Below are 27,313 nucleotides of genomic sequence, written 5' to 3' on the forward strand. Positions count from 1 at the left end.
ATGACTGGAAGAGCAGCCTCTGACTGTGAAAACGTCCAGTTTCCTTCATGGATCTCACGGGCAGAGCAGCTCATCTTGTCCCCTCCAAGGCTCACTGGTGCAGGGGAGTGTCCCAGGTTTTGTTCTTTGGAGAAGGACACACCCTCTCTCTTTGACTGGTAGCCCTGTGACTCCACTAGGAAAACATGTGGCCCGAGCTTCCATGTGTCTGCTCAGCACACACCCTGTGTCACAAGAGCATCCCTGTCCCCTGGGACTTCAGGTGCATCCTCTAGCTTCCTGCTTTCAGCACCTAAACCATATCCCTAGGGCTTAGCCCAGAGTCTTGCATATACTTAGTGCCAGTACATAAGGCTGAAAGAGTAAATCTAGCTTTGAAAATACTGTCCTTGATACTCACACTGCAGTTTTATTCTAGAAGAAAAAACAACTTATCCATTAGCTGATTGCCAGAAGGCCATCTCTATGGCAGGTAATGACTTCAATACCCTCTCTCCAAAGTTACTAGAGACAAAGCTTTCCAACTTAAAGGCAGAATTCTGTGACAAAAATTTCAGACAAGATGACCTGCTAAGGAAAAAAGTAAGTTGAAGTTGGAGGGCTGGGGGAACATTTCTAGATCCTTCAAATCAGACCATGTCATCACTGAAGTTTGTTTGTTCCCTACAGTTTTCAGAAAGAACAGTAAGCTTCTGTGCTCTTTATCTGATTCTGGGGTGGTCATGTTCAAGGGTCTATATACAGTTTGTTCTGCTACGTGGCTACAAACCTAGCATTAACAAAAACTGAATTCTTAAGATATTCGCCCTCCATGGACTTAAAGACTGAATAATTTTAAATTATTAATTAATAAAATGATGTTTCCTATAGGAATGCCCAAATCCATGCTTTTAAGATAGCTATGCACATAGCTATAAAAAGTAAGTACCATGGAACAAATCCAGTACCATATTTGGTTTTTGTTCAGTAGACCTCTCACTGATGACAACTAACATCTATGAGTGCTTACTTGGTGCTGTATGCACTATATTTATTGCTTCACAAAATTTTTTTACTTCATTCACACTTATGTTTGGAATATGGCTATGTGCTGGGCCCTGGTCACTAGAATAAAAACAGAAAAAAATCTTTGTCATCAAGGAATTTATATTGTGGTGAAATGTGGTCTTCAAAATACTTGCTCTTTATAACACCACCACAGATAGGGACTGCTCCTTTTTCTACTTTACAGAAAAAGACACTGAGGCTGACAGAAGACTAGTAGTTTTTCAAGGTCCTGTTTGAAGTCTACCAGCAGGAGGCTGAGGCTTTTCAAACATTCTACCTTGTTATCACCCAAAGCACAATGCCACTTTAACAAAGGAGTCTGTTTCTGGTCTATTAGTCGGTATATTATAATCAATAGCTGTTTGTGAATTCCAATTCATGTTCTTTAATGACTTGTCCCTCTTATAATGGAAATACTCTCTTCAGGAGAAATGCTATTTTTCATTCCTGACACACTTGATAAGGGGACCTTGGCTTTCCCGATCACAGACACATTGCATTGATTTGTACTCACTGTAGAGTAAATTGATGACGTGCTGGAAACCAAGGAGAGTGAGGATCCATGAACTGTTAAGAAGGAAGAAAAGGTTAATTGCACAATGGTTGTTATAGATGCTGAAAGGGGAAAGGAGGAGAAACTCACTATTGGAGGGTACTACCAGGATGGAGCAACTTAATCGCATCTTGACCTAACCTTCCATGATTTGGTGACGTGTCAACAACAAAAAATTGATAATTTACCGTTTAAAAAAAAAACTTTTGAAATACTTTTCCCCCAACATCCCCCAACACATGATCACTGAGTGAAAGTTTTCAAGTACAACAAAGTGTTAAGAAGCATTTACTGCTTTAACCTGCATGACTTATAATTCTCTTCCCCAGGGGCAGCCTGCGACTGCTCCAGCATCTTCTTGTTTCTAATGTATTCCTTCAGGTTGTGTTGCACATATATTTTATAATCCTGTGAGAACCTGTCACTTGTAGATGCAAAAAACTGAGCAGATTATTTTGAATGAAGGAAGCTACTAGACATAGGAAATTCACTCTAGATGACCCTGCAGACCATTTGTTTAGAAAACAGAGCCACTGAAATATGGATGTTGCATTTGATTTCTATCACGTCTACCCAGTGACAAGCAAATGGTTCCCTCTGTCGCTGACAGGTACTTTCTGATTCAGAACCATCTTAGCACCTCTTCCTGCCCCCAGTCAGTGGAGACTGACCATTTCTCTCTTTTTTTTTTAAATGATTTATTTATTTGTGCATACAGAACTGGGGTACAGGCCGGAGGTGCAGGAGTGGTGAGAGGATTCACCAGAGACAGAGTAGGGAGTAGAACAGGCAGATTGACAAAGTACACTGTTGAGGGGAGCAGCGGGTGGGACAGGAGAGGTCTGCTGTGCCATGTGGGTCACCTCCAGGGGTGGGGATCGAATTCATGCTGAAGTGGCTTTAGATTCTTAGTGCTGTGCTTTAACCCACTGTAGCACCAGAGAGGGTCCTGACCATTGCTTTTTAAGTAATTTTAAAGCTTACTGCTAATTTTAAAAGCAGACTGTTACTCTGCATCGTTATTCACATCCACCTTTCCTAGCAATGCCCAGGGTTCTAGATCTTTTCCTCCATTCCTCTCTCTCCATGGGTCAGATGAACCATGAAAGAAAAATCAATTTAAGGCATGAATAGTCAATAGTGTCTTTCAGTGTCAATATGGCCACACTTTAACAGGTTTCTCCTGTCCTAACTCCATGTCTTGAAGTTCCAAGCGGGTAGGAAACTGCAGCCCCATGCCCAGACTGTGCTGTAGAGACTGGAGGTGGAGTTGGGGAAAGAGACGTGGGCAGTACACAGCCACCCTCCAGTTAGGCCTTTGGGTTACTCTGTCCTGCCAAAGCCCACTCCAGAGGTCTGGATGGCCTCTGGCTGGTGGAAAGATGGAAATTTTCTTCCTCTTCTCTTTTCCCATTTCATACACATGGAGAAGAGCACATCTGGCAAGCAGAGATGGAGGTAATTACTTTCTCCATATTAACTCTTCTCACTTGGTAAACAGCTGGAGTCCAGAGAAAGATTCCTTGATTTCCACACTCAGTCTCAAACTGAGTGTGACTAGTCTGAGCCACTGCAGTTGGATGTCCTTCAAGAGAATCAAGCCAAGCTCAAGTCTGGATTATATGGCTTAGATGCTTTTGGACAGTAACACTCATGTGAGAGTTACAAAGCCAAAACAACAAAAGCAGGTCAGGCATTTCCCTCCTATACCTACGCCTCCAAAATCTGAAAGAATAAGCAAACGCAGAGACTACTTAGGCCATCTTTGTCGCTGAGTAATTTGAAGCACAGAGAGGGTCAGTAACCTGCCAAGGGTCACACAGCAATTCCAGAAGGGGGTCAGAGGCATCATCCACCAGTTTGCATTCTACCACTGCTTCTGGGAGAGCAGCCAATGGGAGTGAGATACAGTTCTCATGGCTGATGGATAGTCCGCTCAGCCAGCAAAGGAAGCACAACAGATAACAGGGGACACACTGCTGACCTCAGACAGGTAAGAAAGCCAGGCTGTGACCATCAAAGAGCCAAGTGTCAATGTAGGATTAAGTGCGGAAACAGAGGGCTGGGAATCACGAGGTTAAGACCTAGTCCTGGTTGCATAAAGTCCTCAAGTCACTTCTGCCTCGAATTTTGCCATAAACAAACTGGGGATGAAATGCCCTTGGGGAGAAACAGCAACTGCCACTGAGTGAGTACTTACTATAAGCCCTTTTCAAAGTCATTTTGCTAAGTGTGTTTGTTACAGGACTTATCTCACTTAATCTTCATTCCAATCCCTCAAAGCTGGCCCCATAATTTTCCACATTTTAGTGAACAGGAAATAGGCTGAGCAGGGTCAACTCCCTTACTCTGAGTCACATGGCTCAAAGTGAGAGGCCAGGTTTTTGAACCGCAACGATAACTTGGTGACTAGAAACTCAAGTGCAATACAAGAATTCTTTATTAATAGGCTGCTCTGCTCCTGTGGGTTCCATCTGTACTGATTTAGATTGTACCAACTCTGAGGGATGATTACTATAGTCGCTGGATTATTTTCCCTACAAAGACATCCATTTTCAATATGTCTCAAGCATCCTCAAAATGCATGCTATTCGAGTTGATTCTACAGTTGCGTAATAGCTCAGGTGGAAATTAATTTAGCTGAAATAACTTTGGAAGGCCACATCTGGGCCATACCTGTACCTCATCTACATATTTAGGATTCCCAATGCCTTCAACATGGAAAGTGCTAATACCACAAAAACTTCACACAAGTACTTTTGTTCTAATTCTTCTCAAATTTGCATTCTGCTTGCTGGTGTAGAAAAAAGCCTAACTGATTCTTACAAGGAAGGTTCTATTTGGTCCAAATGTGACATGTGATTCCTTCTGTACTTACCCTCCCTCTCCCCACCCTGAGCCCCCCTAAAGCGTTTCTGCAATACAGGGAGCTTATATATTCAAAAAGAAAAGTCTTCCTCCACTGGAATTAAAAATACCTAATCGACGAAGTCCTAGTTCATCTGTGTAACTTAATAGCTTGGAATAAGTAAAATAGAAGATGCCCAGTCTCCTCAAAAGATGAAAATGTCCTGTTTCTATTGCAATGATCACAATCTGACTCTCTTACTCCTTCTTACCTCCATGCTCACCATGAATCTCTACCTTTACAACAGTCTAGTCACTGCTTGTGGGCAAGCACTTTGTATCAGTCTCACTTTGACTCCCAGATAGGCCACGGTTATGCTGACTGCAGATGGAATAAAGAACAGCTACCTGATGATGACACAGTAATGGTCGGGACCTTTATGAGGTGAAATGTACTGGTTTGGACAAGTTTTAGTACTGAGTGGGGTGCGCTCGGGTACACATGCCACAGGTGAGACGTGTGGGTCATCGCCAGGAGGCTGGGGCAGGCTCCGGGACCACCCTGGCTAGAACACCGACTCCCAGCAGTGCAAGACAAACTCCCTACTCCTTCACCTTGGGGTCTACACAGCTTCCACTGTTGCTGCTCTACGTGGTTCTAGTGCTATGTTTTAGCTCTTAAATCCATCCAAAGACTCTCAGTAACACAGGCTCCACCTCCCGCCACCCCCCCTATAATCTCATCTCCTAGCAGCTTCCCATATATGGATTTACAGACTTGAGTCTGCTCATTGGATGTCACTGGATACAAATGATACATAAATTAGGGTGGAGAGAATTAAGTCACTAGGAAGATTACCCAGGGACTAAGAGCTCTGTAACTAAACTCTTCAAAAGTTATAGGAAAAGAATGTAAGGGCAAAAGCAGAAGCCTATATCCTGTATTTCTTTCCCCCTTGATTTACTGAGGGATTTCCTAAATAGTGGCAACTTTGTTCTTTCCTACCAGCAACAATGCTGGGCAAATTTCCCTACTCTCATTGCAGCTGGGAGCAGGAGAAAGCACCTAGGAGTGCCCTCCCACATTCTGTTCTGGAGCTGGCAAAAAGGAGCACAACTGGGACATGGCCTGGGCTCCCTTCGCTCAAGAGTCCCCTTGCTCTGGTGGCCTCAGGCTGCCTGACACCAGAGCTGAAGCTGGGCTGATGCATGCGTAACGGCATGACTGAGTTAACACTATTATACATTATCTCATTTAATTCTCGTCGTTCTGGCTGGGTACTATTACTTTTCTCAGTTTAGTGATGAAAAATGATGGCACAGATTGGTGAATACCTTGCCAAGATTGTATACCTAGGAGGAGCGGAGCAGGAATTCAAACCAGGTAGTGTCACTTCATGTTCTTAAGCGGTTATCAGTGAGTGCTTCTGCCTGCAGGCTATCAGCCCCATTGCCGGGAGGCTTTTGGGGTTGGAGGTGATGTCTCCCCACAACATATTGGCAGTTTGCTCCCCTAACTCACACTTTGAAAGAAGTGAACAAAGGGAAAGAGAAATGGATCAAACTAGGCAACTGACTTTGAAAGTTGTCCACAGAATTTTTCTCCAAAATTCTGATTAACATGAACGAAACAATAAAATCAACTCCAAATATTCCAAAATATTCCACTAATGAACAAAGAAGGAGAATGGCATAACTGAATGCCGTAAAGGTAAAAGGCTGGACTTGAGAAAAGAAAAAGAAAAGTCTGGAGCAGAGCAGAGCAGAGGCGCGGCCACACTGTCAGCACAGGGAAATGAACTCTCCAGTAACCCGCTGCCAAGACGGTGAGCCAGAGGCTCAACCTCAAGATGGAGGTGCATGCCAAGAAACCATGGCCCAAGGCCAAGGAGAGGAGTCTAGAGCCCAACTCGGTCAGCTCTATAAGGTTCATCAGTGTTTTTTCAGTAGCCTTTTCCCTGAAGTCCTCTGAGGTTCACTGAAAGCCAGACCCTACCACTCAGAGATCTCCAGCCCTGATGCCCAAGGAAGTGGGAGAGCTGCAAGCACTTGCAGGTGGGCTTCTGAGGTCAGCAGAGTAAACCTGGCATCGAGGACCGTTAACCACACCATGTAACCGAGAGACGCTGTGTCTCCTTCTTACCTTCTTCAAACCCATCCCGGAATGAGCCCGAACGGCTCATGGTCCTGCTCTTCTCATCCAGGGACATGGAACTGTTCCGGAAGCGGCTGTCGGTGTATGGGTCATACTGCCCATCGGCGTTGGAGAGGCTGTGCGTCCTCAGCATGGTCGGGTTGGACAAGCTCATTTGGGTGACAGTGGTGGGGCTCGCTGCAATGAAAGCAACAGAATCAGAAGGTTGGAAATTCACGTCAAATCCTGGATGGGGACAAAGAGGTGACGGCTTGTCATCAGCCATATCCATCCCTGCCAACTTCTCTCCCTTGTCTATCTTCTCCAAGGTAGTCACATCAGCATTTGAGTTCTACATTTAGAGCTAAAAATAAGGAACGAAAGGTGGGTCAGTTCCAAAGCAAGGCTCTGGGCCTCAGCTTTGCAACTTGGCACGTTCAGACAAGCTAGTGTCACCTTCCAGGCATGATGAGCTAATTACTCCCCAGGCTCATCTGGAACAATTCTCTCTAAAGCCAAAAGCCCAAAATAGTTCAACCGGGCTTTTGATCAGATGGGAAGCATTTGTGCATGACAAGAAACTCTTGCCTCAAAGAGTTACGGCTGGGAAAGAACACTGTGAACACTGGCCTCATGGCTGCAGATGGGAAGCATTTCATATTGGAGGCTTCGAGCGGATCAGTGCAGGGGGACAGGCTCACGACTTCAGTCAAAACTGGGTGTCTTATTAAAATCGTAGTAATGTACAATTTTCACAAATAGCTACTTGGTTAATTGAACATGAAGAGTCAAGTCTTACTCAGTTACAAACCACACCTGTCTTTTAAGACCCTTAGTTTATTTTCGCCATATTCAGAAAGGGCTACCTCTCTGAAGAGCAATAGGAGACTGGAAAGATTATGTCTCCTCTTATTCGTCTCCAAGGCTCAGCTCCCACCCTGCCGCCTGTATGTAAACTCCCCCATAATTCCAGCCAGGACTGATCTTGCCTGTTTACAACTGTATAGAACACTGGCTATCTGATCACATTCTGTTCTTGCATGGTTTCATACGTAACTTTTGACTGTTCTCTTTTACCCCATTTACAAGTTTGTGTAGGTGTGTTTGTCTCTTTAAAAAGGCACTCACTGACAAGTCAGCCAGAAGTGTACAAGTTCTTTCCCTTTCCCCACTATGTCAGTAGTAGGCATTTCCAAGAATACTTCTCTGATTAAAACCTGATTTTTATTTCCTGCTTAATAAAGCAGGGAGGGGCCTTCCCTGGTGGTGCAACAGGTTGAGGCGCAGCACTATGAAGCACTCCGCAGCCACTGTGGCACGGGTTTGATCCCAGCCAGGGACGTGACCCACATAGCATGACCCACCCCACTGTTCCCTCAGCAGTATATTTCAGTAGATCTGATTGTTCTGCTTCCCACTTTGTCTCTGGTGAAATCTCCCACCCTCACACCTCTGACCTGTACCCCAGTGCTTGTATGCAGAAATAAATCAATCTTAAAAAAAAAAAAAAGAAATAAAGCAGGGAGGATAACCAAATAGAAATAGAACACAAGCTTCTCAAGAATAGAATGGCTCGCATCTCTGTACACTGAGCCTATCTAGATCAAACAGCTAAAGCAAACTGCTGAAAAGAGTACCAAAACCTTTTCTATGTTCTCTGTTTCTTTTGCTACAAATCACCTATAAATAAACTATATTGCTGAGGGACGATCAGATACTGAGCATGATGGAGCCACATGTCTCTTTCAAAATATAAGATAATGTCTATCCTATGGAGCAGAGCAACACAGCTAAAGGAAACTCACCAAGCTGGGAGAAGTTGAATCTTGTTCCTGAGGGAGAAGTTACACTGGAACCAGAGGAGAAAGGAGAATTGGCGGCGGTGTCCTGCAGGCCGCCCGCAGAGTGAGACCGTAACCATTCCTTTGCATCTTCTTGTGGGCGAAGCTGGGAGGTGGGAGTATACCTGGACAGACAGGGGACAGCAGGGATTAGCTACAAACAACACTTGTGGAAATCATCAACTCTGTGGGGCTGATGATAAACATATGAAGAGAAAATATACATCCAAAGATGATGTAAAAAAAAAAAATTAGATCACTCCACACCCTGCAACTTATGAAGTTTCTCAAAACCTTTTTTGCTACTTAGCTGCCTTTGGGGAAAATTAAAATGCCTTTTTACTTTGGAGGGAAATCCATCAAGAGAGCAAGATTGGTGAAAGCTCAAAAGAACCGTCACTGGGCGTATTTGTAACATGTTGATTCACGACAGTGTCATGTCAAAGCCCCCACCTTGACAGGACAGAAGCAATAAAACGAGCTGCTGCTAGAGCTCTGAGGATGTTTTAATTAGATAACTTGAGGCATCATGTTCTAGTGCACAAATAGGTGGCCATGAATCACAGCATCTCAGAAGCCAGGCAGGGAAAGGGGGTGTGAGGACATCAGTGCTTACAGTAGTTGCTTCACTGAGCAAGAACGAGTCTTCACAAAAGGAACCCCAAATCACTGCTTTCATACAGGGAAGGAAGAGTCTCCAGAAAGTGTGTTATTTATTCTGAATTGACTTATTTGGTAATGATGTGCTGAGTGTCTGCAGTGAGTTGGGTGCCTTCACGGACATCGTGCTGACGCCTCAGACCCACCAGCAGTGCCGATACCGCTATCGCCATTTTACGCTCAGGGAAGGTGAGGCGGGTCTGCCTCCAGTCACAAGCCCAGATATCACCCCACCTGTGTCTGACTTCCAAATCCACCCTCTTCTCATACTCACAGCAGCAACTGTAATTTCTTAAGTGCCTGCCCAAGTGGTCAGAGTACCCTTGGATTATAAACAGATAATCATGGGGTGATGGCAGACTATAAAAATAGAAGGTTTCTTTTGGTTTCAAAAAAGGTGTTGTTGGTGTATCAGATGTGTGTATCAGAAGGCATGATGGATGGGAGGGTCAGTATGAGAGGGAACAAAAAGATTTCTGAATGTTTTTATTATAATGGGATGGACAGTCAGCCTCTAAGTCATTGGGTGCTTAAAGACAGCTTATCACATATCCCTATCTTGAATTCTTTTAAAAGTCAGAGCTTCATGACTTTGATAGGCTAGGTCTGCTTCTGAAATACAAACAGCATTTTGAATTGTTAATATTTAGAGACAGTAGCTTTGCCTAGGGACAATGGTGGGGCATCACAGTCACACTCATATTAAGAACCATCCCTGGCACATGAGTGATTTGCTGAATGGGAAGCCCAAGGGGATTACAACTGAGATGGAAAAATGCACAAAATGATGTAAAAATAAACTATTACATTATTCATTTAAAAAATATAAATTAAGTAAATTCATTAAAAATTACTGTGTTAAAAAAAAAAAAAGAGCCATCACCACAGAAGCCTTGACGATGGATACAGACAAGCAGCCGCCCCAGGCATAACACAAACTATTCAATACTACAGGCTCTGCCAATTCCCCCTTCACAGGTCACCCAGCTGAACTCTCTCCTACAGGACATCTGCTGAGGGAAGTTTCAGTAATTTTATTCTTAGATTCTTAGAAGTTTCGTAGGCGCTCCTATTGATAGGAAGCTTTGATACCTACCTCCCATTACTGTACAAAATGGTTGCAGCCCAAGAGCCACAGGTTATTAACTACAGACATACACGACAGTAACGAAACATTTCATTCCAAGTTCCATATTTTGGCAAAAGCACTGAATGCTTTAGCGCAGGGTGAAGCCGATGCTACAGAGACAAGGTACTTAGAGAGCAGGACACGTAACAGCTGCACCACCAGGCATGACAATCATGGGCAGGCATAAGCTCGAAAGTTCCTCTGGGTGGCAAAGTGAAGTTGATGGCATAAGCAGTTGTGACTTCTAGCATCTTGTGTTACCAGGACTAGCACCAGAAATGAGCCCAAGCATGACTTAGAGCGCAGGAAAGGACACTCCTCCCTGGCCGTCTTTTCTCGTTTTCGTTCAAAAACTGATCATATCCACGTCTTATTGGGCACTGGAAAGGACCCAACTGTTGATTCTACTTCAACAGGCACAATTTAGATAGCTTTAACAATTTTCTATGGACCAAAGGTTCAAATTTGGGGGAAATGTTTCTCTCCTTTGTTTTCATCCTGGCCGACAAGTCAACATGCTACGAGTCACATCCTTTCTCTCAGAAGACAGCCGTGGACAGAATGGTCAGGGTGAAGAGCTCGGCAATTAGACTCACTGGGCCCAGAAGCAGCAGTAACTGCTCCTGGGTTTGCCTTGGGGTGTTTTTCATGAGGTGGTTTTACCACATTCAGCCTGAAAAAGCACAGCCTCTGCTCAAGCAAATAAGCCAACAAACAGAAAGATGAGGAGCAAGTGTGAGGAGCCCCACGTCCCAAAGGTCCTTGTGCGGTGGCCAAAGCGGGAACCCAGTCCAGCCCGAACCCCCACCAGCCATGAGAGAGCCACACAGCCATACCCCAAAGCCACACCACGTGGCACAGATGCAAGAAGGAAACACAGATACCTGAGTCCTTTCTTAGGCAAAGTGTTCCTATCAAGGTGCGGGTCACTGTAGGAAAGTCAAAACAAAAATGAGAACTTGAGCGCAGCAGAGAGAAAAGCAGGCAGGGTGAAGAGGGAGAGGCTGAGGAAGGCAAAGACACCTGCAGAGACGCACTTCACCAGAGGGCTCCCTCATTCAGCCGCACATGCAACACATTCAGGGACAAGAGAAATCCCAGCCTTGGCCGGTGCTGACACCAGTACATACGTTACCCCAAGTCACCAGGAGGTCTGAGCCACCTAACCCCAACTGTTTCTCCTTTTCCACAAGTTCAGAGTAAAACTCAGGGGTGGCCCCACCTCCATGCAGAGTCTGCGCTTTCTGCTGCCCGGTCGCCCATCTCTACACCACCACTGCTTCTCCAGAAGAGAGAGATGCCAGCTTCCTGGCACCCTTAACTCAGGTCCACCCCCAAATGCCACTGGCAAAGACTTCAAGTGAGAGAAGGGACTCGGTGGAGGGTTTCAAGAGGCCAGCAGGCTGCATATTTGAAATTCATCTGTAACGAGTGAATTCCAGGTCCCTCGCAGTTTCTGCAGCCCTTGCACTGAACGGTGAGGAGCCGAGCCCTGGGGCCTCAGCTGGGGCATGTTGCAACTTGCTGGCTGATAAAGTCAAGGCATTCAGATTGCCAAGGAACAAGGGTGCAAAGGTTCGGTCTGGGAGTCTGACAAAAACGAAGATTTTGCTGCTGATGGGGTGACGAAGGTTTTTTTTTTTTTTTTTTTTTTTCAAGCATGAAGCAACATCAGCTTGTTATGTTTGGCCAAGCTATGGCTCCCCCACAAATTTAAGGTCAATAGCCATCTCTGAGGCCCACCCACAGGACAGCTGGGGGCAAACAAGTCTCTTCGTCGGTAAAGCCTCAGCACTCCCCATTTTTTTTTTCTGTGATCTTTACAGGAAAAGGGCACACAGAACACAACAGCCTGCAAGACATAATGAGCCAAACAGCAGCATGGGATTCTGAGAGGAAGAAGAGCCAGCTGCGTGGGAAACGAGGAGCAGAGAGACAGAGGTGAGGGCCAAACTGCACGGTGGGTGGTAGAGCAATACTCAATTGGGGGGTGGGGGGTGCAGAAAGGGGGCAGCTAGGAAGCAGGAGCATGCCACAGGAAGGCTGGCATGCAAGTGAGGGCTTCTGCCGCCCCAGCTCAAGTGGCAGGACTGGAGGTTCCTTCCCAAATGGGCAAGGGAGGGGCCAGTCCAGCTCCACCTCTCCCAGGCTTTAGTGGACAGCAAAACGGACCTCACTGGCATGTCCAGGGCCGGGGTAGTGGGGTCACAGAGTACACTGGAGCCACAAACACAAGCAGAAGCCTCAGGCCAACAGCCTCACACAAAACATCTGGCTTGACACAGATGGACAGAGATACTAGAGATTCGGCGGGGTCCCCAGCCTACAAGGTCATTACCTGTCCTGTGTCCTGGGCAGAGTACTTCTGCAGAACTTAGGGCTAGCGGCAGGGGAAGAGAGAGGGCTAGAAGTCCAGGCAGGTAGAAAACAAGAGAAGGAACATTAGGTTGGAAGAAAGGGAGGTGCTGTTATACACAACGATTAGGACATGTTCTCTTCTCGCTGCTGACAAACCTCGCTTGCTTCCCTAGGGAGAGGAACTGGACACACCCCTACAGCAGTGAAATGCACAGTCCCGAGGACACTTATTTTCTCCATTTCCTACCTCTGGACAGCAGCCCTGGGGAGGAAGGTGTCTGCCAGGTGACTGCCAAACTGACCCAGCTGTCTAAAAGCATCTTGCCCTACCCTCCAGGGCCATAGCCGACTTCCTTCTCTGCCCTCACAGTGACCAGGGGAGAGGGAAAAAAGCCGTTGATGAACAGAAAGAATAAAATGGAAGGGTTTCAAAGGTGGAATCGGACTAGAATCTTCCTGCAGCTCCAAAGCCCTGAGAGTAACCACAGTAAAAAAGATAACAGGAAGCAGAGCCAAGTTTAATTCCATCCCAAACTGGCTCCCCGCAGAAAGATGGCAGGGATTAACAAGAAGTCCTCCAGGCACAGGTCAGTTAACCTTGGGGGTTCCTACGTGATCTTTGGAATCTTGGGAAGGGTCTTTCTGAGAGGTGAAGGCCACTAATCAAGCGCACAGCACCAACCTTTCCGACAGTGTGGTCTTCACGCTGTTGGTTCTGACAAAGGGCGTCAGGGAGTCGTCCTTAGAGGAGGCAAGGAGGCCCGTGGAGGAATTGTGACTCAGTGCCCCTCCACTGCTCAGGGAGATGTCAATGGACTCACAGCTGGTGTGGAGGCTGCTGACGGACTGGAAGCCAGGGCCGTCCTTGCTAACTGCTGAGGAACTGCTGGCGTTGGTGCCCCAGGTGAGGCTGTTGGAGGGACCTGAGTGGGCTGAGCTGGGGCTGGAGGCTAGAGGAGACTGGTTGATATCCACATTCTTACTGTAGAGAGGGCTGCTGCTCCCGCTGCTCAGAACGCCGCTGCCCGAGGGAGACTCTAAGTTACCTTGCTGGGTCAAGGTGGCATGAGGATTGGAGATGACCACTGAGTTTTTCATGTTTTCAGCTGTGGCGATGGGCATTTGCTTGCTAGGTTTCCCACCAAAGAGTCTGTGAAGAGACAAAGGGTTTTGTGGGGTAAAGTGGGGGCCCAAGCTGTTAAAGTGGGGGAGGGGCGACACAGAAACTGGTGTACCGAGGTTCTCTGGGGATGGACACACAGCATGCCTCCTGAAACAGCTAACGGCACTCCCTCAGGAAAGCTGGCTACACAGTGTGCCAGCATGCAGATTATCATAAGGTCCCAGCTTCAAATTCCAGGCTGCTGTGAACCCCTGGCTCTATCTGAACCAGAGAGTAACTATCCATGCTGGTCCAAGATCCTGCTTCCCTTTCTTTCCATAAATAGACTGACTAGCAAAGAGCCCTGGCCCAGAAAACATGGAGAAGGAGAAGAGTTGTCTTAATCACCTTCGTATTCATGACCCCCAGGCACAAAGCAGGCACGTTTATGACAGTCTAACTCCAAGCAATCTGATTTCTTTGATCCCTCAGTACAACATGTAGAATCAAGAATGGGAATCTAGATCTGGATGGGACCTGGAAAAAGTATCTCCACAGATTTATCCTCAAGGGAGAGTTCAAGCTAAAAGATGTGTCTTTTAGGACGCCAGAGCTAAGACTACCTGAAGATACACACAAAATCTGGCTAGGTCCACCAGATGTCAGTCCAGACACACAGGGCGTGAAACTGTTTGTGACAGAGACACAGAAATGTCATTCTAAATGTCATGTCCCCTTGCTCATGACCAAAAATGGGCCATCAAAATAGAGAATGGCACAGATGACTCTATTCTGTTGGTAGAGTGCTCTCTGGTAGGATGGCAGAATTGTCTTAAAGTCAGGGGGTGTGACAGGCTCTATTAATGTAGGTGACTCCCTCCACTAATATCCTTGCAGAATAGGTACCCCTGAAAAGTGATGAAACTACTGCTGCAGGCTGCCGTTCATCAGCTACTCAGAATGGTATGCAACTGATATCTCTAAACAGTCCTTATATGTCGTAATATTGTAGAAACAAATACACACATAACCAATCTGCCCTGGAATATCTGGTAGCAGATAAGAAACACTTTTTGCCTAGTGACATTCAAAAACTGAAATATCCTACTGTAGAATCTTGGCTTTAAATACTTGCATACTTTAATTTTGCAATTAAAAAAAATACTTGCATACTTCCAGTGACAAGGACCTCACTACTTCAACTGGAAACTGGCTCCATTGCCTAACACTTCCAATTGTTAGAAAATAAAAATCCAATCTATCTTCTTCTGACTTTTAGATTTTTTTACTAATCTGGATGCACATAAAAAGTTTTTCTGCTAGTCCTTCAAATCAAAGAGAGCTGTCTCACTTCATCTAAGATTTCTCTTCTCCAAACTAATACACAAGAAAATTGAGAACACCAGGCCCTCCCTGGTGGTGAAGCAGGTTAAAGCACAGCACTATGAAGCTGTCTGCAGCCACTGCAGCACAAGTTGGATCCCCAGCAAGGGAGGTGACCCACATGGCGTGGCAGACCTTCCTGTCTTGCCTGCTGCTCCCTTCAGCAGTGTGTTTCAGTAGATTTACCTGTTCTGCTCCCCACTCTGTCTCTGGTGAATCCTTTCACCCCCATACCTCTGGCCTGTAGCCCAGTTCTTGTATGATAAATAAATAAATCTTTAAAAAAAAAAAAAAGGAAAATTGAGAATACCTCAGTGATTTAGGAAAAATGCAATTACCAGGAATTGGCTGAAGGGTGCTCAACAGAGAGCCTAGAAGCTGCATGCATTTTCAACTATTCCATTCATTAGCCTAAGGGTCTAGTAAAATGCCTTTGTAGTTACTAAAGGAAATCTATAATACCAAGGAGTGCATATTACATAATACTTGAGGTAAGAAGCAGAGAAAATGTTCACTTACAAGGCAAATTGTTAAAACAACAAAGAGTAGCCCAATAAGACCTTTCCCTGAAATAATCATTACTGAAATTCTAATAATCAAGTCTAGGCAAAGAACAGCAACTGCTTCATTATACCTTTCATGAGGAATGATGTTCTGAAGTTTTTTCAAACATTCCTTTTCATCCCCAAATATGTCTGTGTGCACATCATTTTTATTTTTTCACTCCTCAATTTTCCACCCTTGCGACTTACTCTTTCCTATAGCAAGACATTTGCAGATGAGCTATTCATTCCAACTGGAGGACATTCCCATGGAGTTGATGGATATTATGAGACATTATGTGATAATACGAAGCAAAACAGCGAAAGTTATATAAATTGAAAAGAAATTTTAAAAATAGTGAATACTAATATTTGCCCATTAAAAATTTCCATCCAGCTTGGGGATGCTAGAAAATACCTTTTAAAGGTAAGAAGACATCAATTCCTCTTTTTTCTTCAGAAACACTAATGTGTTAAAGTTTTCTCTTTTTTTAAGGAAGCTAAAATTTCAGAGGCTAATTTGGAATAATGCATGCAGAATAAAAAGTAAGTCAGGGATACTCAGCTATTTGGAAAAAAAACAAACAAACAAACAAAAAAAAAAAAACAAAAACTCTGGCCAAGATCACTGACATAAACATGAAGAATCTTGGTCACAGAATTGACATGATATTGGATGGTAGCTAACTTTTATTAAGGACTTACTATGGGCCAGATGTAGTTACAGATTAACCTTCACTGGTGCTTTCCAATAAGTATCATTATCCTCATTTCACTGAGGCAGAATTGTTAGGAAAGGTTATATGGTAATATTAAGGTGGGCTCAGAGTGATTGATTCCAGAGGTTTTTGTTCCTCATCCCAACATGGAAAAATAAGCAGTGGACTGCAAAATTGCTAGCAGGAGCTGACTAAAGATTTATTCTAGAACTAAGGCAGAGAAAAACAGAGGCCACCTGAGCTAAGAAACAAGAAAATATTAATCCAGGATGCCATTCCATGTATTCCAGTCTCACGTAGCATGATGGACCTGCTTACCTGCGCAGCGTGGGAGAGGCCACGTCAGGGTACTTAGCCCCTGGCTGGAGAGTGGTCTGAGCAGTACTGGACACAGGCTGGGCTGCAGGATTCACTTTCACTGAGTTACAAGAAGCCACGCTTTCATTGTCCGACGAGATGCCTTTCTCCTTATCTGTCTGGTTGACCAGACCTGGGAGAGAGCTACCGAGGGCCGCTTTGGAAGGCTCCCTCAGCTTGGGCACCGGCAGGCCTGCTGACTTACTGCTGATGTTGGAATCTATGCTGCTGGTACTAGACCTGTTCCCAGCTCCATTCCGGCTGGTGGACTTACTGGGCCTTGGCAAACTCCGGTACTGTAAGTTTGTCCGGGAGCTGAGAGACAGGTAGCCATCATCCTGATTCTGAACCCCATCCATGCTCGTCTTCCGACCAGCAGACCGACTGACAAGTGCAGACGACTTTGGGATTTTGCCTAGAGTGGCTGATCTGCTGGTGACAGTGGCCCCGCTGACTGTGATCATGGCCAGACCAGCGGCCGAGCCGCTCTGCTTCTTGAACCCAAAGCTGTTGGCATTAGCGGTAGGCGCCCTGGAGCTGCTGGGAAGGGCTTTTTTGGATTCATCACCACTGCTGCGGCCAGCATCGGATGGAGAGCGCTTCACCTGAGAGGCTTTGGGAGACAGCCTTCCCTTCTCAGATACCTTTGCATCATCTGTTTTTCCTTAGAGAAAAATAAGCAAAGTTAGCCTGCAGACCAAGAAGCCAGCTCATCCAGCTCAATCTGTTTAAAATTCTCCCTTCCTCCAAAGAACAGACTCAGTTTGTCCTTGGGGAAAGCAGTGCCCAGGGGAGGCTGAGAAAAGAGCTCTTTATAAAGATAATTAGCCTTTTAGGTGATGTCAATGATTTTATGCAGTTGCAAAGTAGTCTAAATTTACCCAGAGTATAGGAAAGCCAGTCAATCACTGATACATCTGGTAAAGAGTTCTTGCCTTTTACAGACCTTTCCTTCTTTGTCCATTAAAAAGTTGCCCCTAACATCTCGAGGGGCAACCCCTACCTCCCTCCCTGCAGAGATTGTCCTTATTTCCAATCAAGGACAACATCAACTCAACTAGTTCAGAAACATGTGCCCTTGCCAGTACGTGCATTGGGCATATTAGCTCTTCCCCAGCACATGATCAAACCAATCTCAATCCTCCCTAGCAGATGAAACGTCTTCAGAGTTCAAGAAACTCACACGTGTACAAGTGTCCACGACAAAAGCTGGCCCCAGCACAGTCTAAACCTGAAGAGGAAATACCCCAGTATTTTTGGGGCCTTAAAAACAACATCAAGTCCTTGCTGGAGTGACTCCGGTTTTGGTTTCCCAACTGACAGCTGTGCATTCGGGACAGCAGGTCTGACTCACCGGTTCCGGGGGTCTTCAACGTGCCTGCGGGGGTGGCTGGCTTCGTCCTTGGCACAGTGATGCCCACCTGCGCTGTCATGCCTCTTCGCCAGGAGCCTGTCTGCGAGATGACAGAGTTCTTCTTGCCTGAAGTGCTCTTGTCAGACTCGTCAGACACGTCAGAGGGATTCCGCCTCCACTTAGACCCTGGCTCCATCTTTATGCCGCTGTCTGAGCCTCCGTCTGACTTCTTGACATCATCACCAGACCACAGGGAGCTTCTCTCCACCTGCGAGTGCTTCTCGGCGTCCGTCTGTGGATGAGACCATGAATTTTAGTCCTCCCCCAGTGCCGGGTTAGGGAGCCCTTCACCCTAGGGAAAAATAACACAGAATGCCTAGGCCTTTGTACTCTGGCTGTCTCCCTACAAAGCCTGACTTGGAGGGGGGAGGGAGTAAGGGAGGTAAAGAACAGAGTTATGTCCTAGAACGGACTGAGAGAGGAGAGTCAATGGGGTCAAGGCGAAGGGGAAGGAGAAGCAGCAAGCAGATGGGATGTGGCAAGAATTCAGCCACCAGCTCTGCCACTTGGCCACAAGCCTCCTCCAACTTCAGCGGCCTGATCCCTAGCCAGCATCCAGCCTCCTGGCCTGTTTCCCTTTGTGCTGAGGCTTCCTATCACTCCTCTGACTGCAAAATCTTTGGATCTAGCACAGCGCCACAGCCTCACACACCAAGCGAACAAGCAAGCGAGGGCAGCTGCTAGTTCCACTTGAATCAGGGAGAGGGGGGCTGAGAGAACAAATCCTCAAAAGCCACTTCCCCCCATGCTAAAAGCTGGCGGTGCCTGCCCCTCCCCAGCTCCATTTGTACGTCGCTCCTTTGCTCCTCTTGTGGGAATCTGTTCAGACACGGGATATAATTAGCCAGCTTTCTTTGGAAGAGCCCTGACCTGCTGGCCATGGAACTGGGGAGGGGACAGAGCGTGATGTTAATGATTTGCTCCACTTACAAGGCATAAAGCTAACCAGGATGCTTTTGGGGGTCTCCTTCAGAGGTGGGGTCAGTCTGAGGAGATGCCACCAGAGAGAAGCTATATGGTAAACAGGGGAAAGAATTCAGTGACACTTTTAAGGGCTTACACTTAGATATCAGTCTTATACTAACTGTGCTTTATTACCAAAAGTGGGCACTGCAAGGTAGGAAATAAAGAACGCCTGCAAGAAGCCACCGAGTGCTTGTCCTCTGAGAACTGTATAAACACCCTCTCCACAAAGCACACTGGCCAAGTGGAACAATAGCTAAGTATAAAAAAGCAGCCTAAGTTTCATCGCCTCTCTGTCACCGCCTCGGCTTCTCTCACTACCTCAAATCCCTCACCCTTCCTGAATTCCACGCGTCCATTTCAGCCACCTATGGGTGCCTTTGTTGCTGGGTCACTCCTCAAATACTTAATGAGTCCTGGGAGGTACTGGCACCAGGGATTTGAAGAGAAAACACTCCCAGCCGTGGGAAGCTCATCACTCAGATGTGGTGAAAATCCCTGAGGCCCCCTCCCATCTGGGCACATTGCTGGAGCGCAATCAGAGCAGGCTCCGTGTGTGAATGAGTAAATAAACGAACACGTGTTTTTCAAGCACTGATCTTATTTACCCTGATCACTGGTCAAGGAGGGCAAGTAGTATCTTCCTCTCAGTTTTACAGATGAATGGAGACTAGCAACACCCACCCCTGTCCCATCTGCCCGCTCTGTGCTCCCTCTAAACACGCTCATTCCGCCAGGATTTACTCGATGCTGCTGCTTGCCTGGCCCCACAGAGGGTCTGAGATCGATGGATAAGACCCATTCCCACCCCTCATGTCCTGGGTGCTGCTGCAACTTGCACTCCTGTGAAAGAGGCAGAGATCGGATAAACATACATAGAGGTGCAACTGCGGCTTATAAAAGGTAGTGTAAGGAAAAGAACTTGAAGTCCGAGAGAGAAAACAGTCAATGACACAATTTGGATTAGGATATGGGTGGGTCCATGATGAGGTACTTTTGAAGAAGTGTTCCACAGCATAAGAAGAGACTTAAGAGAAGAAAAATTTAGGGAACAGCATGTCAGGCAAAGGGAAGAACATGTGCAAAGACCCTGAGATAGGAAAGAGCTTGGCTTTGTCATCATTGACTCAACAGATATTTACTGGATGTTAACTAAATTCCAGGTACTGAGAATACCACCACAAACAACAATGAATACAGACTTCCCTGGACTTAACACAGGTTATGTCTCAACAAACCTATTTGAAATTGCAACTGTATTTAACGCACCTATCTGGTGTCAGTCTAAATTGGCTTATTACTTTGCACTGACCCACCGTAAGTCATGGATCATCTGTACAAATCACCAACCTTGTGCAGTTTATGTGCAAGTACATTCTAACACATTCTAATAGGTAATAAAAATTCATACATACTGCACCCTGAGTTACTGCATGAGATATTAATACTCTTGTATCTTATTTCTCCCAACCAAACTTCAGTGGATGTACTAGTAGTAGCAATAAGAAGTAAAATTTATTGAATATTTACTATGGGCTAGGCACTGAGCTAAAAAGCTTTACATGTATCATTTAATCCTTACCAGAAATCTGCGAGAAAGTTGCAGTTCATATTCTCAAGTGTATGAGAAAATAGAGGCACAGAGTGGAAAAGAAAACTGTCTGAGATCACACAATGAGGAATAGAGATACAAGGACTCCTGGGAGTCAGAGTTTGGAGACCACATTATTAACCACTATGCCACTATACCTGCCTGGAGAATAAGGACAAGGGAGATTTCTGCATTCCCAGGAATATCTAGCATGACACCTACACCCAGCAGATTTTTCTTCCACAATGGCTGGTGGTTGTGCCCCACTTCAATCCTGGGACAGCTCCAACCTAGCCTCTGAGTGGGGCTCCCAGAACACTGATTCACCGAAGCAAAGAGAGCCCATGATCGAGGCCCATGTCCAGGCTTCAATCCCTCTCTAGAAAGAATGATCATGAACCATCTCCCCACCCCCTCTCTTTTACTCCTCCACACAGTGGGCATCTGCCTTGGGACACTATTGCCTGTGAGTTTACATCTCATTAGCAAACACTCCTATCAAGCTAGTGCCAGATCAGGTAATGGCATCTCTAGAAAACAAAAGATATACGGTCCCATTCCCCCTATCCCAGAGCTCACAACACAACAGAAGGTTGCCAGGGGAGGAGATGGAGTTTTCACCCTCCCAGTTGGCTCTCCAAGCCTTTGTCAGTTATCCTATCTCTATTAGCTCCTAATTATATGGAAGGATTTCCCTGTTACCTATAGCTGGAAATTCACTTACTCTCTCAACACCCAAAAGGTGAGATAAGAAACTGCCAAATATAAGCAGGGAGAGGGTCTAGAAGGCCAGAGAGCTCTCCACGCAGGGCTGAGGCTCTCCAGGGACGCCGAGGGGAGGGCTCTCACTCTTACTTCTAGAGGGTGAGAACTGAGGAGGGGTCTCCTGGCACGATGTGGCCAGGTGCTACTAAACCTTTGTTGTATGTGGCTTAACTTCTTTGAGATGGTCACCTATGCATAAGAAGGGGATGATGCCAGGTGGGTGTTGTATCAAAAAGGGTTGATAGTAGACTCAGTGAACCAAATGTGGAAGTTCTCAATAAATAGGGCTCTCTTTATCACCAGCTCTGCCACTTCTGGAAATCCCCAGCTCTTTGTATCTGCATTTAAGTAAACTGGATCCTTGTCCTTCCTGCAACTGGGCCACAAGCCTCTAGAAACCAATGGCATTGCCTTTTCCATGCCCATTACTCTACTGATCAGGGTGCCAGACTGACTGCTGTTCAAGCCCCAGTAAAGCCAGGAATAGTCCTCAGGATTTCACCTGCCAGGAACCATGTCCCTGTGCATGCATTAGCTCTAGTCCTCTAAGCTCATATTATTCATATTTTATGGACCAGGAAAACGTAGGTGTGAAGAAGAAAAGTAACCTGCATAATATTTTAAGTCACAGTACCTTGCTGGTGGGCAGAGAGTTGCCTCTTCCCTCCCCCCACCCCCCGTCCCAGTCAAACTCTAGCCCAACATCCAGAGACCATGCACGGAGCCCCAGGCTACTCCAGGCCATACAGAACAGGAGCCCTGGATACAGAACTCAGAACGTGATTCCTCAGTAGTAAACAATATGCTGACACAGAAATTATCTTTTTGTCTTTTTATGTTATGATAAAATGTCAACGGCTGTGAAAATGAGAGGTATTCTGGCATGTTTCTTGTACATCAGCATGCAACAAGGAACCTTCTACTGAATGGAGAGTGCACAGAACCCAGAACTATTAAACAACCAAGGAATGAATGGAGAGGTGAATAGGGGAGTGGGGGAGGGGGGAGAAACATGTATTTGTTAAAGTCCTTGGCAATTGACTCATCGAACTACAAATAAAATGCTGCAACATGTAATGAATTGCTTCAACGCAGCAAACAAAACAAATTAAGAACACAGTCATGACATGAATGGAGGAAGGAGGAAAGCCAGCAGAAATCAGGCCAGAAAGACTTAGCTAACTGAGCAACTTGTAAGCATTAGGCACTGAGAGTGCACGTTCTGATCAAGTTCAGTGTCGCCCTCTCACGCACCCTTCAAGACAGTTCTAAGTCCTGAGATCTGATGTACCAGGAGGCGAGTTTGATTACTTTATCCAAAGATGTCACAGATGCTCGATTCTGCCTTCAAAATTCACACCTTCTCCCTGACACCCCACGCTGGTCTACCCGTCCAGTGGGTCCCCCAGCCTTCTCTCCTGTGGAAAGTCAGGAGAGCCAGCTGGCAGATTCTCTGCCTAGGATGCCGAGAGGCAGTGGGGGCGGAGTCCCTGGGCTGGACCCTGGTGCTCTTGGAGGGCAGCCTCTGTGCTCCTGGCATCCCTGAGAAGAGCAGGCACTCACAGACAGCGGGCACTGGCACCTCCCGGGACCGCTCCTCTCTCGGGCGGCTCCTCCTCTCTCCCGCAGCAAATGAGGCTTCTCTTTAGCCTTTCCGGACAGTAACTTGCCAGCCCCTTAGATGGGTTTCCCTTCAACTGCTTCTCAGTGGCCCCAAAAATGACAGCCTAGGCAAACTGTCCTCTACCTGGCTGTTTTGTGGCTGTGCTAAGTCGTTTCTTCTTGCCTCTCGCCTCAGACCAACGGGCTGCCTGTTTGTCCAGGGAAAACCAGAGTGTGACGGAACCTCAACAAGCCCAGGGAAGAAGGCAGTGCTCATCTGCTGCTGCTGCTGCTCAGAGAGTAATGGCCCTTAGCATTCCCGAGCGCTAAGGGGAGGAGGGGAGGAAGCTGCGGGTTATGCTGATTCAAATATTTGGAGATGCTCCCTGGACAGGAACAAAGGACGCCACTAAAATTCCACTGAAAGAAGCCATCTCAATAGGAATCTTAGTGACTACTGGTGTAAGCCTGCATTTATTTTATTCAAAATTTACTTTTGCCATTTTTAGTTAAATATTTTAAACTCAGTATTTTTTTTTTAAATTTTGATATAATAGGTTACTTTTACATCATTTTGTGCCTTTTTTCCATCTCAGTTGTAATCCCTATGGGCTTCCCATCACCAAATCATAAACTCGGGTATTTTTATAGCAAAAGTCAACTCTGTGACTATTAAACCCTTTATTCATATCCTTTGAAATGAACTTTCTGATCTCAAGCAAAAGACAAGCAGGTTGTGATTCGTGAACCTTTTCTGATGTGACATTTGCTAGGGAAAGCCAAGAGCTGATCAGAGGAGGGGGCCTGGCTCTTAACAAAGTCAAGTGTATCAGGTACGAGACTGTTGGTGAATCCTAGATGTTTGCTCTGTAGCAATGTGGAAAATAGATTCTAACTCCAGCTTTGTGGAAAGTGAAAAAAGACAGGAGACGCTCTGAAACAGTGTCTTGTTCTTAGGCTCATGTGGCACCTTAGGAACAAGCCTGCTTGCTCCCACCTCACACAGAAGCAAAAGAGAATGCGATTGAGCTACTGGTTCCCATCCAGTCCCACCCGGCCCCCTCCCCACCTCTCCCCAAACCTTCTGATTCCCTACCTTATAATCTAAGGGCAGTTTAGCTTAGTTTTTACTATTATCTTGAAATCAGAATGGGAAAAGGAAAAAATGAATGTCCACCAAGAAAGGAAAGCTGGTGGATACTGTGACATTTGCTCCCTGGGTAGGCGGCAGGGACAGCCCCGGCTAGGTGTTTCTAACTTGTGTTCAATCAATAATTTCACTCAACAGTGACCTCTCAGGCAGTGTGGCTTAGGTTTGTTTTTCTTCCTTTTATAACTTTTTAAATTGTGGTAACACATTCATAGACTGAACTGTCCAGGTAAGTTTTAGAAAATTAACATACACACCTACCTTTCAGATCAAGAACAGTCATTGGCAGTCACCCCTAAACCTCTGTTTCTCATTCATTTGGGTAGTTTTTATTTATTTATTTTTTAAACAATCACTACGGGCCCTCCCTGGTGGCACAGCAGGTTAAAGCACAGCATTGAGAATCTAAAGCCGCTTCCACATGAGTTCGATTCCCGCCTGCCCCGGAGGTGACCACATGGCGTGGCAGACCTCTCCTGACCCACCCGCTGCTTCCCTCAGCAGTGTACCTTGTAGATCTGCCTGTTCTGTTCCCCACTCTGTCTCTGGTGAAGCCTCTCACCGCCCCTGAGCCTCTGGCCTGTACCCCAGTTCTGTATGCACAAATAAATAAATCTTTAAAAAAAACAATCACTACAACCTACTCTCACTCCCTAATAATAATGAGAAATTCTGACTAATGTGAAAGTTCAGAAGCCAAAGGCAATTCCAGAACAGTAGTGAATGTGTTCTACCAGCCAATGTTTACACATCTGTGGGGCAGAATTACTGCCACACTTTGATCCAGTCTTTATTTAGCCCAGTCTGCAAGGAAAAGACACCTCTGAAATCAGAGATTCTTAAGCAGCTCCTGTCTGTACCAAGAGAAAAGTAAGTAAGAGAGGAAGTGAAGAGAGCAGGCAGGGAGGAGGCAGCAACCATCTGCCCTCGCCCGAGGTCTCTCCCTCCTGTCCCTTCAGCCCCTGTAGGGTTACCCCAAGGCAGCCACCTCCCCTGAGGAAGGAATCCATGAGGAAAAGGACTACAGTTCACATATGCAGGTGCCACAATACCTGACCGGCCTTTGTGCTGGTCAGTTCCAACTTGGGCACCCCACTTTTCCACTGGTACAGTGGGTTTACCAGAGCCCACCCCTCTAACCACTCAGGAGTGGTGTAAGGACTGTGAACGTGTGCTCATGAAGCTGCTTTGGCAGCAACTGTAAGGGCTTACTGTATTAAAGCAACACTCAAGTGCCATGGGTCAGGCTGCTGTTTGGAAGGCAGCAGGGGCCTGGGTGTCACTAGAGGCTCAAGGAAGTAATGTCTTCCGAGAAACTGGAAGTTCACTTTCATTTCAAATAACACAATTAAAAAAATCTGACATGGAATATGGCTTAAAGGAAGATAATATAGACCCCTTCCCTTTCTCACAGGGACTACACTCCAAGACCCTCCAGTGGGCCCCTGAAACAGTGGATCATGCTTAACTCTATGTATACACTGTCTTCTCCTCTCTATGATAAAGTTGACTTTATAAATCAGGCACCGTAAGAGATGAACAAGTTTAATATAATACAACTGTAACAATAAATTCTAACAAAAATTACTTGAATGTGGTTTCTCATTCTCAAAACACTTTAGCGCAAGGAATTATTTTTGGGCCTCAGCTGGGTTCTGATAGCTGAGCCTGTGGAAACTGAAACCACTGATGGGGGAGACTGAAGTACTGTGGGGCACAAGAGGTGCCCAGCTTGATGGTTCCCAACCTCTGGTCAGGACATTCTGGGCCTTCTGATTCAGGGTTGTCAACATTTGTCCCCCACTCCTGTTTCTGGCACCCCACTGTCTGAACCTCTCTCCCTAGAGTAGAGGCCAGAATCTGGAAGCGAGAGCACTGATGGGAAGCTCAAGGCTACTGACCTGAGGATTCTGTTCCCCCCAAGTTGTCCCTTCCCCAACAATCTCCAGCTCACTACCTCTGGAAGCCTGGAAGGGCCCAGAGTTCCTTACCTGCACATCCAGGTTTTTTCGGGAGGAGGCAGGCGTGTTGGCATAGGAACTGATGGAGGAGCTGGTGTTGATGTCATCAGTGCTGAGGTTGTCGATGGTGTCGCTGATCCCGCTGCTCACGGAGCTGCTGTCATCCCAGCTGCCAAGACAAACACACCCTGGTCACCAAGACCTCATGCTATGTCAGCCCTGGCCGACAACCCAGACAAATGCGTACTGTCCTGAGTCCCTTGTGTCATAACGCCCCAGACAAAGCTCTTTTGCCTTTGACATGACTCATCTCAGGGTGCGTGCATCCAGCCAGGCGAGGTGGCTGACACCACCCTCCTCCAGAGTGTGGGTGCTTCCCTGGGCACAGGTGGCTCAGACACATCCCTCTCCCTATCCCGTCCTCAGCTTCCTCTTCGAACTTTGTAAAAGCCAAATGCTACGTCTCGGGCCTGGCAGCAGAATAGGTGCAACGGGTCTGGACACTAGAGGGGTACGGAGAAAGGCACCTGTACCATCCTCCCCTGTGGGCCAGAATGGGAGGAAGAGCTACGAATTCTCTGTACTCCACTGCTGGAATGAAATGCTTAGGGGAGGGACAGCACAAAAGTCAGCAGAAACCTCTCAACTCTATTGAAAGCTCAAAGTAGAATACTATCCCAGAATATTTTTCAAATGGAGGTGCTTCTTTCCTAACCGCACCCTCAAGGCCATTCAGAAGCCTTTCAGAACCCCCCTTTCTTGGCTCAAGTCAACTCTCCAAGCATGATTCTTGACTCTTTTCTCCTTCCTGCCAAGTATAACCTCCCACACCAGAAAGACTTCAGCTCATTTGGGGTTCCCAGCTCTATCTGCAAATTATGTCCAACCATGTCCAATCTCCGCCACCATCATGCAGTTCAAGCAACTCTGCCTCAGTTCCTGCCAATATACCAGACTCTGCTCCCTAGAATCCACTGCTCCCTACCAATCCATTCTCCCCACAGCATCCAGAATGATGTTTCTAAACATAAAAATGATCCTTTCATACCATTGCTATTTGCTTCTATACACTCTTACAGTTTCTAGCTATTACCTACGTGAAGGTCTGTCACACCTTCCAAATATATGCAGCGGCCTGCTGAGTGACAGCAATTATACATCATGAGTCAGGTACTATGCCCGGTACTTCATTTTT

The 27,313-nt window shown here is 46.3% G+C and overlaps 1 protein-coding gene across 2 annotated transcripts in view; it reads right to left on the reverse strand.

Annotated features, from left to right (window-relative positions):
- The window catches only part of NAV2 (neuron navigator 2), a 358,500-nt gene that overhangs the window by 40,570 nt on the left and 290,617 nt on the right, over window positions 1-27,313 (reverse strand). For both annotated transcript variants that reach the window (XM_004682985.2, XM_012725369.1), the window contains 9 exons: window positions 26,149-26,287; window positions 18,027-18,318; window positions 16,634-17,336; window positions 13,252-13,719; window positions 12,550-12,615; window positions 11,096-11,140; window positions 8,387-8,547; window positions 6,591-6,779; window positions 1,562-1,614 (listed from right to left, as the gene is read on the reverse strand). In XM_004682985.2, coding sequence (XP_004683042.1) covers window positions 1,562-1,614; window positions 6,591-6,779; window positions 8,387-8,547; window positions 11,096-11,140; window positions 12,550-12,615; window positions 13,252-13,719; window positions 16,634-17,336; window positions 18,027-18,318; window positions 26,149-26,287 — 2,116 coding nt within the window. The remainder of the gene's footprint in view (window positions 1-1,561; window positions 1,615-6,590; window positions 6,780-8,386; window positions 8,548-11,095; window positions 11,141-12,549; window positions 12,616-13,251; window positions 13,720-16,633; window positions 17,337-18,026; window positions 18,319-26,148; window positions 26,288-27,313) is intronic.

Source organism: Condylura cristata, unplaced genomic scaffold (genome assembly GCF_000260355.1).
Source record: "Condylura cristata isolate star-nosed mole 26May11 unplaced genomic scaffold, ConCri1.0 scaffold00015, whole genome shotgun sequence".
NCBI lineage: Eukaryota > Metazoa > Chordata > Mammalia > Eulipotyphla > Talpidae > Condylura > Condylura cristata.